The 17,089-nt window shown below is 38.5% G+C and overlaps 4 protein-coding genes across 7 annotated transcripts in view; all 4 read right to left on the bottom strand.

Annotated features, from left to right (window-relative positions):
- Positions 1–1,712: 1,712 nt before the first annotated feature.
- On the bottom strand, positions 1,713–2,981 carry cldn8.1 (claudin 8.1). Its single transcript, XM_056238615.1, has one exon. It carries the CDS (start codon positions 2,754–2,756, stop codon positions 1,893–1,895), a length of 864 nt encoding a protein of 287 aa, XP_056094590.1. The 5' UTR covers positions 2,757–2,981; the 3' UTR covers positions 1,713–1,892.
- A 1,997-nt stretch (positions 2,982–4,978) lies between these two features.
- cldn8.2 (claudin 8.2) lies at positions 4,979–6,190 on the bottom strand. The gene has a single exon (XM_056238591.1). It carries the CDS (start codon positions 6,138–6,140, stop codon positions 5,271–5,273), a length of 870 nt encoding a protein of 289 aa, XP_056094566.1. The 5' UTR covers positions 6,141–6,190; the 3' UTR covers positions 4,979–5,270.
- A 2,561-nt stretch (positions 6,191–8,751) lies between these two features.
- Positions 8,752–9,619, bottom strand: LOC130073159 (claudin-8-like). Its single transcript, XM_056238593.1, has one exon. The coding sequence runs from the start codon at positions 9,430–9,432 to the stop codon at positions 8,767–8,769; it is 666 nt and encodes a 221-aa protein (XP_056094568.1). The 5' UTR covers positions 9,433–9,619; the 3' UTR covers positions 8,752–8,766.
- Positions 9,620–15,537: 5,918 nt separating this feature from the next.
- The window catches only part of tiam1b (TIAM Rac1 associated GEF 1b), a 106,760-nt gene continuing 105,208 nt past the window's right edge, over positions 15,538–17,089 (bottom strand). For all 4 annotated transcript variants that reach the window (XM_056238577.1, XM_056238576.1, XM_056238578.1 and 1 more), the window contains one exon: positions 15,538–16,647. In XM_056238577.1, the coding sequence (XP_056094552.1) occupies positions 16,139–16,647 (509 nt within the window). In that variant the 3' untranslated portion in view covers positions 15,538–16,138. The remainder of the gene's footprint in view (positions 16,648–17,089) is intronic.

Here is a 17,089-nt window from a genome sequence, read left to right as displayed (position 1 = left end):
GTGACGACCCACATCTTTTGCATTAGCGGCCTGAATTATGAGGTACCACACCACAGTCCATACAGGCTCTGTTCTCAAACCCAGTGAGCTGCCTTGCTGTATATACTGCCTACGTAGAGAGCAAACTTCTAAGGAAGCATCCTAACTAAAATTTAACATCATAAGTGAGTGATTTAGAACACTATACGCACTAGGAAGTAACTATTGTCTTCACACAAATAGCACTGAAATAGAGTTCTGCATATTGCATATTGCTAAGGTAATAATGCAATTCCCATTGATAACTATAAAAATACAGTGTGCATTTAAATTTGGTAAAATAGTCATTTTAAAATAGCAAATGTTGTGTTGCACTTTATTTTACAGTACATGCACTTATGTGTACTTTGAAAGAAGAACATACTGGGTAATATAAGGTTAGGTGTAGGGGTAGGTTCAGGGTTAGTACCTAGTTATTACACAGTTATTGCAATTAATAAGTACATAGTATGTTACATGGAGAACAGGGCTTTAAAATAAAGTGCTACCTAATTTTAAATTAGACTGAACTGTTTTATCATTATTTTTGGTATTGAATGAAATGAAACATTAATAATTTATTTGGGTGTTTTTTTTTTTTTTACCCCTTTCTTTCTTCAATGAGCTCATCACAGTGCATTCTGGGATTGCATGCTCCCAAATAGTTCTGATCCGTTTCCTGGTTCTGTTGTAGCATTACTATACTAACACCAGCAGCTCTTGTGTTACTCACTCGCTCTGGGTGTGTCTACACAGAGACGCTAGAAACAATAGCCGTCTTATGTTTCACAGTGGCTTTCTATTTATCTAAAGCCGCAGGGCATAAAGATCTCGAACGCACTGAGCTGAACTAAATCACCAAATTCAGCACCTGCCTGTAACTCAGAACCCGTGACTTTTTGAGAAAACACGTCCTCTGAAGCTTAGAGATGAACAGATTTCTTCTGAGAACTATTTCTGAGCAAATACACAAAGGAAACAGAACACTACCATTTAAAATTACCTGTAAAAGCGGAAAGATATGAGGAGAAAAAGCAAATATGTTATCCTAAAAGATATTTCACATGTTTATTGATTCAAATCATTGAATTGTGATTTGATATTTACAAAAATATTTGAATATTAAACACTTTTCCTAGTTTATATTTTAGACAGCTTTGAAGTAATGCCTCAAGTGACACACTTTACAACATCCTGAGGTATGATCAATCATATAAAAAAAAAAAAAAAAAAAACTAAAACAATTTTTCATCATTATCTCAGTCACAGTTCTCAAAAATGCTCCTACTTACAAAGTAAAAAATACACAAATTAGTTGAATTGACATTCAAATAGTCAAAAACAGCAAAGATTGAATCGGGGAACAAATTAAATGTGCAAGCAACTTTGTTTTACATTTAAAACCATTTAAATGTTAATATTGGGTTACACTTTATTTTAAGGTGACGTAGTTACACATTGCATCATGTACTTACTATAGTAATAACAGTAAATTATGCATAATTACAAGTAACTGACCCTAAACCAAACCCTAACTCTATAGTAAGTACAAGTTCATTAATATTACTCGGTGCTTATTTGAGCAAGTACAATGTAACTACGTTACCTAAAACCTTTGGTTTGAAGTCTGTTTCTCCTTTGCTCTTAGATACTTAAAAAGCCAAAGTAGAAACTGTATAAAAAAATTTCCCAAGAATGAAACTTGCAAAAATTAAATGTATGACTAAATTTGTTACATTTAAAACCATTTAAATGTTACAATTTTATTATTAATTTTTTTTTATTTTTTTTATCTTTGTTTAGAAGTCCAAGCTTCCCATCTCTCTCTAACACACACAAACATACAAAAACACAAATACACAAGCCTGTGGGTTTCAGAGATAAGCCACTGCGCTGCGGGCGGACGGGTGTCGGGACGGTTGTTTGAACGACTGCTGTCTGGTCGGTTGGTACGACGGCTGAATGAACGACTGCTGTCTGGTCGGTTGGTACGACGGCTGAATGAACGACTGCTGTCGGGACGGTTGATACGACGTCTGAATGAACGACGGTGGTCCTGACGGATGACTGTAGTCGGACCGCGCTTGCGGATGGAAGGCCATGGGTTGTGGCTGATAGGCCACATAGGGTGCGTTCCTGGAGTACCTGTACCTTGGGTCTGGGCCCTTGTCCAAGGGGCCGCTACAGCAAGTGAATATACAACCACCGGTGAACAGGAAGGCCGACGACACCCAACCGATGTACAAAGCCTCCCCAAGCTCCCTACGCTGGGCATCGATAAGCAAGGGGTTGTAGAAATCCTGTATAATGGCGTGTGCGGTCCATGAGATGGGAATGAGGCAGCAGAAGCAGCCCACTAGGATCATGCAACCGGAGATGATCAGAACCATACGCTTGGCACGGTCGTTGTCTTGAATGCATGCCGTGCACCTCATCCCGACGATGGAGATAAGTAAACCCAAACCGGTCAATGCCACGGAGCAGCACATGAGCCCCCGTGCGGCCTGGAGGTCCGGGGACAGCGCCAGCAGGGAGTCGTACACTTTACACTGCATCCGAATGTTGGCCTGCCGGTAGCAGTTCATCCACAAACCCTCGTAACGGGTCTCCATCACGATGATGTTCTCCCCGATGAACGCCGTCACCCGCCACATCGGCATCCCGGTGCTGGCCGCCGCCCCAATAAGCCCGATTAGGGTCACGCACATTCCCACAATCTCCAGTGCGCCGTTCGCCATGACTCCAGAAGCCTGCGTGCCACAGATCAGCAAGAACAGGTTTCAACTGTGAGGATTTGCATCCTGCTGGAATGGGAGCTCTTAGGTGTTCACCTGTTCCCAGTCTCCGCCCTCTTTTGCTCAAGGGAGGGAGGGAACGCTGAGGCTGGTTGCTATGAAATCGAATCCCCATGTGAGTGTTTGTAGGTCTATCTGGTTTTGTGTCACTCGGAGGGGGAGGAGGAGCACGTAGCCGTGTTGATGTGTGCTCAGCAGGCTATGTTTTCTGGCAGAGATCCTGTTGAGGAAACGCAGGGATCACTGAACCGCCAGATACAAGCCAACACTGCTGTCAATGTTTAACGCCATTGGTGTTGTGCCTCATTAAATTGCTGTCTGAAATGTTTAAAAACATCAGCTGATGGTTTAACGCTGATGTTTTGCTTTTAGTGAAAGGTGAAGCGTGTCATTTTTGCACCAATGGAGATATCAAAAGGAATTTCATTATTTTTACAGTTCCATTTAATGCTGAGTTGTTTTTTTAACAGGTTTCTATGTGGTTGCAAGGGTGTTCTGGGGGAATCACTAAAAACAACCACATAGAAACATGCTTAGAACCACTCACAACACTTTAGGAGCTGGATAGCAACACCCTAGCACACCTAGCTATGTTACTATGTGGTTGCTTGGGTGTTGCTATGCAGATGCTCTGAGTGTTTTTTAGAATGTTACTGTGGTTGATTGGGTGTTGTTATGCAGCTACTAAGGGGGTTTGAGTGGCTTTAAAGGATATTACTTGGTGGTTGTGTGGGTGTTGCTATGCAGCTGCTAAGGGGTTCTGAGCATTTTTTAGAATGTTACTACTGTATGTGGTTGCTTGGGTGTTGCTATGCAGCTACTGAGGGGTTTTGAGTGGCTTTTAGAATATTACTTTGTGGTTGATCGGGTGTTGCTATGCTGCTGCTAAAGAAGTTCTGAGTTTTTTTAAGAATGTTACTATGTGGTTGCTTGGGTGTTGCTATGCTGCTGCTAAAGAAGTTCTGAGTGGTTTGTAAAATGTTACTATGTTGTTGCTTGGGTGTTGCTATGCAGCTACTAAGGGGCTTTGAGTGGCTTTTAGAATATTACTTTGTGGTTGATCGGGTGTTGCTATGCTGCTGCTAAAGAAGTTTTGAGTGTTTTTTTTAGAATGTTACTGTGTGGTTGATCAGGCGTTGCTATGCTGCTGCTACAAAGATTCTGAGTGTTTTTTTTAGAATCTTACAATGCAATTGCTTTAGTTGTCTGAGGCAACCACCAAGCACAAGCAACTAAGTAGCTGCTAAGGTGTTCTAAATATGGTTTTATCATGTTAATATAAGATTTCTAGGGTCTTAAGCTGCATAATAACCGCTCAGAACACTTGAGCAACTGCATAGCAACACCCTAGCAACCTTTGTATGGTCAAGCGTCTTTGCAATTCCATTTGATAATGAGTATTTTTTCTAAAGTGTTCTGAGTGGGTTTAACATGTTTCTATGGGGTTGAAAGAGTTTTTAGCGAAAAATCAACATACCAAAAACAATCAGAACACATTAGCAAGAATTTTTGTAATTCCATTTGACTTTTAACCTGTTGCTATGCCTGTTTTCTATGCCTGTTTCTAATTCACGATAATAAAACACACAGAACACCTTAGCAGCTTCATAGCAACACCCTAGCAACCTTTATAGGGTCAAGCACTAACATTTTCTTCAGACAGAGTGAAAAAAAATCGAGTTTCTGTTCTCTACAATACGGCTGACAGTAAGTTTGACCATAAACCTCTGGTATTAAGTTAATTTCCATCAGCAAGTCCAGATGAGAGTTTAGATCATACTATTGTTTTGATGCATCAACTGTTTTTACAATAACATCTTAGATCACTTGCACATCTTTTTTTTTGTCACACAAACACAAAGTCATTGTCACTCATGTCTGCTGGTTAATTTGCATTAGGGGTGTGACATTTTAAGGTTGTTGAACATTTCCTCTGACAACACAAGAGAAACAAACACTGGAAAACCACCTGAACTGGTTCGACCAGCATTGCCAAAACTAAGCTGAAAAAACAGCAAAATCATGCCGTCAGACCCAGGAAAGGGAATGTTTTGAGACTACAGACCAGAAGTACATCCACAGTTCTTTTTACACATTTATTTTTAAAATCTTTTTAATACAATTAAAGTCAAACCAGTGCTTTAAAAATGTACAAAGTGAAAAAACCCCATTAAATCGGTTAAATGCTGTGTGGAAATATCCCACGTTGCCGTTTTTAAATTTAGCACATTCCATCCTATTTTTGTACAAATGTTAATTATGAACATCATTTTTAAATACAGGCAAGAAGGAAATTCATTAAAAATCAAGCATCACATATACAGTCATATATTATCAACAAATAGGCTCCATAAGTCCTGTTTTCTTCTGAATGTTTGTTCCCATCTCAAGTTCTTTCTGCACTGGAGTCTCTATGGGAGATTTTAGTGGTAAAGTGCAGCACTCACTGTGTGTGTTTTAATATCTTGGCTGGTTATAGACTGAGGGTGGAACGGAAGAATAGGCTGGTTGATATGCGGGTTGTCCGTAAGGGTATCCATATCCGGGCCTGTAGGAGTAGTTGTACGGGACGGATCCGGCACGATACATCACAGCAGCCATGTCCGCTTTGTCCTGTGTCCGCGGTGCATGTCGACACAGCAGAATCACCCCGGCGCAGAAGAGCAAAGCAGAAGTGACCCATCCGATATAAAGGGCCTCCCCAAGCTCTCTGCGTTGGGCGTCGAGCAACAAAGGGTTGTAGAAGTCTTGGATGATCGCGTGAGCCGTCCACGACACGGGGATGATGGTGGTCAAGCAGCCCGCCAGGAACAAACACCCTCCACTCACCAAAACAATGTGCTTGGTCTTGGGACGGGAGTCCACCAGACGGGTACAGCGCATTCCTACGGCTGACACGATGCAGGCGAAGGCGGACAAAGCGACGGAGGTGCACATGAGACCCCTGGAAGCCTGGAGTTCGGCCGGGAGGTACAGCAAAGAATCGTAGACCTTGCATTGCATACGGATGTTGGCTTGCCGGTAGCAGTTCATCCACAAGCCTTCCCAACGCGTCTCCATCACAATGATGTTCTCCTGGATGAACGCCGTCACCTTCCACATCGGGAGGCCCGTGACGGCGGCGACGCCGATCAATCCGAAAAACCCGATGACCAGCGCCACCACCTCACAGCACATGGACTCCCGTCTCTTCCTCTTCTCCACCTTGAGCTGCTCCTCGTATATTTCCTCTGCAGACTTCTCAGCAGGATAGCCCGTGTACACACTGCCCCCATAGGTTTTGTCCGCGTAGGGCTTGGCCATATAAGACCCGGCCGTGTAAGACATGATGGTCGAGAAGAACCAGACACAGAACACGGCTCTCCTTCACTGTGGTGTTTCTCAAATGAGACCGGAAGATCCAGATGACACGTATTTACAGCCAAGAAAAAAATGTTAATGATGTTATGTGATCAGACTGGTTCTCCTGCTCCTAAAACATCTGATAATCACCTCGAAGGAAACTGGTGATACTTGAAATGCTCAAACAAATGACTTCTGCCATTAGGTGGCTTCTAAATATGAGCATTATATTTATGATGACAACACAAAATAGCTTGTCGGAGTGTATACGATTTATTTAAAATTCAATTTGAATGGTAACTTTCAAGGTAAGATTTCAAGGTAATATTCAAGTTATAAAATACATATTAATAATAAATAAAAATAAAACAATTTTAAAGCTCAAGTTATCAAAATACAGTAAATGACTATTACTAAAAATACAGTAGTCAACATTTGAATTTCATCAAACCATTTATCAAAGTTATACATGAATTTTGAACAATACCCGTTCTTGTCTTAGGACAACTTTGATGAACTTTTTCGATCCACTTCAAATGTTGACTACTGATATAAAATGAATACAATATAAATACAAATAAATATATAAATAAATTTGTGAATGACAATGACTATTTTGACATTTTATAACACGGGTTTTGTTATTATTGCTCATTTAACAACAACAACAACAATAATAATAAAACAATTTTTTTATTATAAATATAAACAAATTAAAAATAAATAAATAATTCAATAAAATAAATAAATAATTATTATCCAGCTTGGGCAATCAAATAAAAAACGTATTGAGCACTGCAGGTGTAAGAAAAACATTAAAAATAACCATATACAATTGAAAAATTATAGACAAAACTATATATAAAATGAACATGCATATATACTATTTTATTGCTCTTTCATAGCTCTGCAGGAGACTCGAATTGTATTTATTATATATATTATTTTATTCAAGTTTTAACTGTCTCATATATGTTTTTCTTAAGATTCCTTAAAAAAAAAAAAAAAAAACGAGTCAATATTTTACATCAATTAAAAGTACAGAGCAACAAAATGAATGCTGATAGCAGCTCAGATCATTTAATGTTTCATCTTTGGAAGAATTTGATGAGAAATGTTTCAGTTCATATGAGGAGATCTCTGACTTATTTTCTCAAAAGGTTCCTAAACTTAAATTTCCCATGATTCCCCTGAGCTTGTGCTGTCTCTTTCAGCTGCTGTATCTCAGTGAGAGGTCAGGTGTGTGTGTTACAGCACTTCCAGGTAAGAAACGCAAATACACCGGACGCTAGACAAGAGGTGGAGGGTGGAACCTGAGATGGCTAGTGTCACACACACACACACACTTCTGTAGATATCTAATCCATCTAACATCCGTCCAGCGTCAGTGTATAGCTTACATTTAGTTTCACTTACAGTAAATACATGCATGTGGGTGTTGCTAAAATATCTAAGCATGTCAGATGCAAATCTCACGCAGACGGCATGCCAGTATTTTTCAGCATGTTTACTTTGTATATCCAGCTGGGTAGAGTGTATTTGATGAATGCAATTGTTTTTAGTCAAAAGCCCAGCATGCCAAAATCAAAGAATTATGCATCAAACCTATAGGAAAGACAATTAAAAAAATACGATCTATTTAATATCTCAACTATTTCTCATGCACAGCAAGGACTTTTGCTGAAATCTTCAGCTTCTCAGATGTTGCTCCCGAGGAAAAGACTCTATTAATATGAAGATTTTATGAATAAATGAATAAAAGATTTTAATATGAACTCAAGCATTTCTCAAATGATCCGAGCGGCTCCACGTTCAGTTACAGCTCTACACTCTCTATACCGTGTTTGTCGTCTTATTTGTTTCCACTTTTATTCCTCCAATAGAACTATGAGAAACATCTGAGACAAAGTTATGAACGTTTTCTCTGAGAATCACACAACTTTATTGTTTAAATGATCCTTTAATATCACTTAATTTTAACTAGCACATTTAATATTACAATAAAAAAAGTGCAATTATCATATTTATTATTCAGTATTTATAAGTATAAATATTAGATAATAAATAATATTTATAATAAAATAATATTTGATCATAAAAAAAACATTAAAATGGACTAAATTACAAGTTTTTTGAATGATTATCTAGTTTAGTCTTATTCATAATTGAACAATTCAGATATAAAAGTTTAAAAGTCGCTGGGTAAATCTTATAATCAAGTTTTTTTGTGCAAATGATGAATTTTAGATGACAGATTGTTTAGTCTCATTCATAATTGAATGATTTATTTAAAAACAGAAATAGGCAAATCATATGTTTGTGATAGATGCACAAGTTAGTTTCAGTTTTTCCTTACAAGTACAGAACTACAATAAATGAATTCAACCCGAAATGTATTAAAAATATAATATATGATCATATCACATTACACTATAGACTGAATGCATTTAGTTAGTTAAGTGAGTAACATTTAATCTAATTAACCGAAATTCAACACAGAGATTTTCCAAGATTCATATCAGACCAAGACAGCAACAAAAGCTCGAAAACTAATAAAACTAAAAAGACACGCATAAATAAACAACTGGTCTGAATGAATCATTAGTCTCTGTCAGACGTACTGACTCTTCGAGTAAGAGTTAGAAGAGGGGGTCCGTTCCAACATAATCATTTCCACCGGGACATACGGCCCGTCCTCCTCGTCCTTCCTCTGGCGAGGGGCGTAACGGCACAGCAGGATCACCCCTGCCACCAAGAGGACCAGGAACGTGGCGAAGCCCACGTACAGCGCCTGTCCGATCTCACGCTTCTGCGACTCCAACACCATGGGGTTATAAAAGTCTCGTATGATGGAATGAGTGGACCAGCAGACGGGAATGAGAGTGGCGAGGCCGGACGCGACGAAAAGACAGCCGCCCACCAGCAGGATCACGTTCTTGCCCCTGCTGTGGTCCTGAAGGCAGTCTGTGCTCCTCATCCCGCAGGCGGACACCAGGACGGCGAGGACGGCGAGTGTGATGGACACACACATGAGCCCGCGGGCCGTCTGGATGTCTCCCGGCAGGATGAGCAGAGAGTCGTAGATCTTGCACTGCATCCGGATGTCCGCCTGCCGAATGCACGCCATCCACAAGCCCTCCCACTGCGCCTCCATGACGATGATATTGGGCCCGATAAACGCCGTGACCTTCCACATGGGGAGCGCGGTCACCGCGATGGTCCCGATCAGACCGACGGCGCCCAGCACCAGGGCCAGGATCTCCAGCTTAGCCCTCATGACTACAGCGGCTTCGCTCGCGAGCACAAGTGATGTGAAACGCCAGCGTTTCAACAAATGTATTGGGCATATCTGACAGGAATGAGGTAGGAGGGGTTGGGTGCATCCGTGCTATGCGGTAACGCTGGTTTCTGTAAGCTGACGACAAACGGACCTGGTTTTGTTTTTAATGGAAGTCTGTGACTTCATGCATCTGTTGCAACAGCAGGAACTGCTCTACTGTAAAACGGCTCCATAGTGAGGGCCAACATGAGATAACAGAGCTTCTCAACCACACACACACAAAAAAGTACATTTCACAATTGATAAAAACAAAAAAAAAACAAAAAAAAAAACAGCAAGACTTGAATTAAAAGAGAAATTTTGAGGTCGAAAGACTGAAATAGTATTTTCTTTTTTAGAGTAAAATGTACTCTTTGAAAGGAAAAAACGGCCTCAGCACTGATTTAAAACCGTTTAAAATGAGACACAACAAGATTAAAGGGTTATTTCAACCCAAAAAGCGATGTGTTTTTGTAAGAAAACCATCCATATTAATAACTTACTACAATCGCTGGCCTCCGGTAATGGCTCTACGCCTCTCGCGGTTTAAACACATAAGGCTGGGCAACAAACTCGAGCTCCTCTTCTCTTATATCACAAATTCTTCGAGATTTCTTTTTAAAACTTCTCATTTTAGACTTTTCATTTGTGACCGGTGTTTTGCTCTACCCTCTGCGCTTCCGCGTTCGTCCATACGTCATGCGTCGGGTCAGAGGTCACTCTTCCACCGGGACTTGACTTGCGCACGGCCGTGATTTTAGTTGATAAAGTTATAAATATGGATATTTTTCTTAAACTAACAAAGGCCTTTATTAACCCCCTGAAATCGTATGGATTACTTTTATGATGGATGGATGTGTTTTTTTGGGATTCAAAATCTAAGTTACCATTCACTCCCATTATTAAGCTTGGAAGAGCCAGGGTATTTTTTAATATAACTCTGATTGTGTTCGTCTGAAAGAAGAGAGTCATAAACACCTAGGATGGCTTGAGGGCGAGTAAATTATGGGATCATTTTCATTTTTAGGTGAACTAATCCTTTAAGTCCTTCCCAGCCATTGACGGAATTTTCCGGCTTTCCGGCTATGACGCATCTTCTGAAAGAGAGTCGCCAGATCAAAACACGGGTGAAGGAGAAGAAGAAGAAACAAGCGGTAGAAGCATTGCTTATGCACATGTAAAACAACGTGATCATCAAACAGTAAACAGCATATACATCAAAACTGCCTAATGTTACTGAATGAAATGTCGAACGCATGCAGAGGTACGGGACTGTGAAGCTTTGGGGGTGTCGATGCACTCTACCTATATGTTTTGATTATTGTTTGATATTGTATCTTCGGATATTCATACAGGAAAATATTCTGGGGGCCATACAAGTTTTGTGAAAATTATCAAAAATGCAGGCAACTAAAAAAAAAAAAAAAAAAAAAAAAAAAAAAGTTAAAATAAGCTAAATATCAAAATCAAGATTTTAAATTGTTCTCTCAGCCATTTTATTTTAGAAAAGGTAAATATTCACAATTTTTATATATATATATAATTTAAGTGTCATTTTTAGACCTAGAAAAGTAAACAAAATTAATAAAATATATTGGTAACACATTACTTGAAGTCTTTTTATATAATGCATTATAAAAGTGCTTAATGCATTAATTATGCCTTTTAATACACATTATAATGCATTGAATAATCTCATGAATAATTGTAACCACATTTATACATTATAATACTTATCTACTCATTGTTACACCATTATAGAGTTTATTTGGTAACACTTTACAACAAGGTTGTATTTGTTAACTTTAGTTGACTACATTCATTAACATGAACAATACTTCTACAGCGTTTATGAATCCTAGTTAACTGTCATTTTTACATTTACTAACATATTTTTAAATCAAAAGATGTATCTGTTAACATTAGATAATGCACTGAACTAACATAACAATGAACAAAGCACATCATAAGTGCTATAAAAATATATTGTTCATTATTAGTTCATTTTAACTAATACATTAATGCAAACAAATGAGACACTTTTGTAAAGTGTTACCATATATTTCATTAAAACACATGATACACAACTAATTTCAGATGTAGCAAGGATTCTGTACCTTTATAATGTGGTATACATAAGTGTTACCTAAATATATAAATATAATACATGTTAATATACAGTATAATAACATTTTCTAGTTATGCCAAGTTCTAAAATATTTTTTATCAGGTAGAAAATTGTGAGTGAAAAGTATAAAAAATGTTAGATTTTAATATTAAAAATATTTTAAATATTATTTTTTTCAAAAGAAAATCCTTAATCCTTACCCAATAAATCACAAACAACTGGAAAAAGGAAATAAGGGAAATATATTACCCCACATTGGGGGACTTATAATATTGCAGTGAACAATGGGGGTCGAAAGGTCAAAAAGGCTGAGAACCACTGGGTAAAAGGGTTAGATCACCAAAATTTTTTTTTTTTTATTGTTTACTCACCCTCATTTGATCCAAACCTGTTTGCTGTAGAGTAGAAAAGGAGAATAAGGCTGCGTTCACATATCGCGCCTAAAAACGCGTAGAAAACGCTGGGCGCGCCGCATTCTTTTTTTTCAAAACGCTAGGGCGGTTGCGCTCCGGTTGGTTCTTGTCACGTGACCTACTGTGCGCTTATGGTGCGCTTGCGGCATTCTGAAAAGTTGAGATGTTTTTATCTCGATGCGGCGCGGACGCGCCTGGAAAAAACGAGCGCGTCGCACCGCGACCGCGTCGCTTCCATTATGAGCGCGCAAACCGCGCGCCTCCATTTGAAATAATGAACTTGAGCGCGCAAAAGACGCGATATGTGAACGGGCCCTAAGTCTTCTTCAAGCAGCTCTTTTCCCTTTCATCATCATGCCTGCTTTGAAAGATGCGCAGATAATAATTAAAAAACACAAATCCATCCCAAAATTCCATTTATGATTCTGTGAAACTTTAACCAGTTATTTGAGAAAGTGGTAATAGTGAGATACTTATTTAAGATAGTAGAACTACAGCTGCTGGCAACATTCATCGAGTGCACATATGGGAGAAAACTGACTTTGGCGAGTAAATAAAACAGTTATTGCTCATTTTGAAAGGACAGAACAACATAATACATTGTATAAATTGCATTGTAAGAACAATAATCTGAATCGTGCTGTTCTAAATGACGTGAACAACGACAGTTGTTAAACTTTTACCTCAATTTACAATGAAATGTTTATCTTGGATGCCTACAGTTTTCAAATCTTCCATGCATTAAACCACGAAAATGAAAATATGAGGAACAAAACATTTTTTTGTGACGTGCCGTTTCACTGAGCCTATGCTGCTTGATGCTGTTTGCCACCATTATGATAGGAAAAGGCAACATATCAGGAAGAACAATATACTTATAATAAATATAATGCAAAATACTAAATGCTTAGTAAGAACATGTTCATGGCTCCTAAGTGTTCTTGGTTTATCCTCTACTGGCAGGTATCAGTGTTCATTTTATACCTGGTTTTATGACTATAAATCTATTTGTTTTGTAATTTAAAGTGAATGTATTTTTTACATTGAAATCCTGGCTGAACATAAGATCATGTTGAGCACATTTCTGTCACCTGAGCTAAAATGCCACCAGTCTTCATGTAAAATCGGTAAGAGGTTCATTGAAGAGTCAACAGAAACTTTCAAACCTGTCTGACGGGTCGGGCCGCTGTGACTTCATCTGTGACTGAGTTTCCTATGTCAACTCAGACGTCCAACCTCAGAGAACAAGAGTGACATTTAACAACATATGATTATGACTTATGTAAATGTATTCTGTCAATATCACACTTTTCCTATTAGACAGCACCTTTTACTTAACTGTAGACAGTATGAATGTTTCACTTCTGCATTAATAGAGAAAACCACTATACATGCGCAGAAAATATGGGACATTTAATTAGACTTTTGTTGAAAAAAATAATAAATCCGGATTTTCATATTTACACGAAATGTTTGTGCGCCATCTAGCGCATCTGTGTAAAACTGCACGTTCAACATCAAAATCACCAGGGGGAAAAATACAAACTTCCACAGCATCCAATTAATAAATAATAATCAAATAAAGCACATACACATACCACGGTAAATAAATAATGACTATTTTCACGTAAATGCCACAGTAATTTACTCCTAATTTACCACAGTAATTTACTTGGTAAAATTATGGAACCAGACGACAAGTGAATGATTAGCAAGAATGCTAACGTTGATCATTCACAGATTCACTACGTCTTATTACCATCTGGTTCCGTCATTTTACCATAGTAGCACCACAGTACAGGCTTTTATGAGCTGTGTAGATTAATATTTAGCCTAAATGTTGGTTCATTTAGTACAAAACTCCATTAACTTGATAAACTTGCCTTGTTTTCTCACTTTTCTCTAATGAAGTCAAGTCGACCACAGAATCCTTCAAGTCAGGTTATAATTATTAATGGTAAAATATAACAGTATTAATTGTTTATCTTCTCCACATCTGATGTCAAAACTGTAACAGCCAATCGACAGAAAGACAAAAAAGAATTTACTTTCAACAATAAAACAGAAACGTAAGGAACGTAGTAATAAACTTACCGAAAGCTTAAGTGTCAGATGAAATGGCTTCGAGTTCGACATGAGGCATAACATCTCTATGCATTGCATAACATCTCGGTTCTACACTCAAAAAACAATTTCGCATACTTAATGTGTTCATATGCAAACATAATGGTACCTTAATTCGACCACTGGGAGGCAGATTGTTTTTTTTTATATATAGGCCTAATGGTTGAAAAAAATATACAACATATATCAATAAATACTGTAGATGTTATAAATATATTCATTTTTAAATATATATAACTTATTATAAATAATACATTTTCAGCTGTATAACAACTATGAGATTAAAAATAATTCATGAAACAGCACAACAATATTGTACAAAAAAATTTAATATCATTTAAAAAAGATAATTATCAAATATGACAAAAATAAACATGCACAACAGCAAAAAATGAGTGACAATTTCTTAAAAGCCCTGACGTGACTTTTAAGAAAAATCCGCTTGTTCAGGAGGTTAAAATCTACCTTCATTACTACTCTGATCTGAATGCCACATAAAGCAAAAACAAACAAACAAAAAATTTCTTCAGATTACTTAGTAAAGTAAATATTCATGAATTAATTTCTATGAATGATGTGCACTGATGATGATGATGATGATGATGCGTGTGTGGTCTGATGATGTCACAGTCTGGCCTGAGGAAAGGAACTCTATCAGCTCTTATATCTCACATACATCTGAGCGCTGAGAGATTGATTGCTTCCCTCATCCTATATTTCACTCCTGACTCCCGAGTTTCCGCTCAAAACATTCAGCCTGAAGCGATCCTGGCACTTCCATCTGTCATCGATGCCAAGCAGTGCCTCACATCTGAAATTCCAACCGTGATTGACTTTAATGCATAAAGGGCAAGATCACACACGCAGGTCAAAACATGAGTGCTTCATATTAACACTGGTGGAAATGAAGAAGCATCCACGAATCACAGGGATCGGCTTTGGATATGTACGAAACCAGTTTATTTGATATAATATCAATCCACAGCTCTATGTACAAAATAAAAATGCAATCTCTATAGCTCAATGGGAATGTTTTCAATTAGAATTCATTATCATCTAAAATATTTTCCAGTGGCTTTTCTTGATTGCATTCAGCAAATTTTGGAATTTTAAAACACGAAACCAAAAGTTGCTTGTTTAACTGAGGAACTCGCAGCTAAAACAGAACAAAATAAATGAAAAGGTCAATTAAAAAATAAATTACACTGTACACATTTTGTCTGTGTAAAGGCTCGGATCGTCTTCTATAATGTGAGTGTTGATTAATGTGTCAGTAATGCAGGGCTGAACCACAACAAACCATATAAACGTGAACAGAACAGTCCATCAGCTAAAAATCATATTGCATTTATCAACAAAATTCAAGTAAAACAGGACATAGTGACCAAGAATAGCTGTAAAAAAAAAAAGGAATCCTAAAAAATCCGTTCAGCATTATTTTGACCTGAGATCAATCAATATTCAATATTCAACACAATTACTCAATGAATATTCAACTCACGTGTATTTTTCAGGTCAGAATAGTGCGCAGTATTGTACATTTCGGATAAATTGAAAAGAAATAAACGCAAATATATATACAAATCCAAAGAAAAGAGCGTTTACGGCTTTTCTGTACAAATATGAGAATGTTAAACAAACAAAAATGCATCATATTTTATCCGGCTGTTGTTTCGTCTTACATCTAAAGGACATAATAAATAAATCACAGCCCTTATTTTAGAAATAAACAATGACAATGTTTGGCAGATGTTGGCGGCTGCCAACGTTGAATGTGCAATTCTAAATCTATTGATTGTACCACCACGTTCCCCGCGGTTTCTGATTGGCCACAGCGCACACGTAGAGCTCATCTAATGTGTGTAAGTGTCTATGGTGGATAAGCATCATATCTTACAGCTATTTCGACAGGAGTGTCTAACATTCGGGAATATTAGTTAGGAGAAACCGTCGTCATGCATCGGCCGAGCTTTCATTGAGTCCCGTCTCCTGATGCGTTTCAGCTCTGTGTCTCGCTCTCTGCGCTGCTGTCCCGTCGCACCCAGATGACCTCATCAGGCAGCGCCTGCTCATCCACACTGGCCACTGACATGGCGCACTGCTTCCCTACATGAGAGAGCTTGGCATGCTGGGATTTGTAGTCCTTCTTGCTCCCCGCTTCCTCGTCCTCCTCCTCCTCCTCTGTGTCTCCCTCCAGCGAGAGGGCAGAAAGCGGTCCCTCCAGGTCCGGCTCGGTGGACGGGCTCAGGGCGGACTGAGAGAAGTCGTCGTCGTCGCTCAGGATGTCTGTTTCCTTCACGTCGTGTTCCTGCTCCTCGTAGCGCTGGAGGTCGAACTGTTCCTCCACCCAGCGGTCGGTGTCGCCCGCCGGGATGACGCTCTGCTGCTGAGCATGCTGGGAGTCCGGCGAGTCGCTGTCGGGCTCGGTGTCGAAAACGATGTCCGTGTCGATGGTGAAGCGGTTTCGCACCAGTTTCCTCCGGCCCAGAGTGCGAGTAGGAGCAGAAACTGAGAAGATACAAAACATTGAGCATTAGATCTTACAGCTTTTATTGTCATTTTGTTCATTTGTTTGAGTTAAACTCTGCTTCCAAACCTTTGGGCAACTAGTTTACAGTGTTAACCACATGAACCCACTGAAAAAGAAGTATGTTATGCTTACCAAGGCATTTATTTGATTAAAATACAGTAATATTGAGAAATATTTTTACATCATTAGTATCACATGATCATAAGCAGTCTTCAGTGAAGTGTTAATTTCGTTAACGAAATCTATGACAAATAACCTTTATCCATGACAAAGACGAGACGACACCAACGTCATTAAATGATAACTGTGACTTTATCAACGTGCAATATGCAATGTCTGCAATATTGAGGTCAACGTGATGAGGTCAACGTGCAACGTGCAATGTCTGCAATATCGAAAATGACCAGACTAAAATATATG

Source organism: Rhinichthys klamathensis, unplaced genomic scaffold (assembly GCF_029890125.1).
Source record: "Rhinichthys klamathensis goyatoka isolate OS25496 unplaced genomic scaffold, OSU_Roscu_1.1 h1tg000527l_1, whole genome shotgun sequence".
Lineage (NCBI taxonomy): Eukaryota > Metazoa > Chordata > Actinopteri > Cypriniformes > Leuciscidae > Rhinichthys > Rhinichthys klamathensis.
This window is presented reverse-complemented; position numbering and strand designations above follow the sequence as displayed.

Coding starts and splice junctions, on each gene's coding strand:
- LOC130073159 (XM_056238593.1), bottom strand. CDS start 9,432: ATGAGGGCTAAGCTGGAGATCCTGGCCCTGGTGCTGGGCGCCGTCGGT.
- cldn8.1 (XM_056238615.1), bottom strand. CDS start 2,756: ATGGCGAACGGCGCACTGGAGATTGTGGGAATGTGCGTGACCCTAATC.
- cldn8.2 (XM_056238591.1), bottom strand. CDS start 6,140: ATGTCTTACACGGCCGGGTCTTATATGGCCAAGCCCTACGCGGACAAA.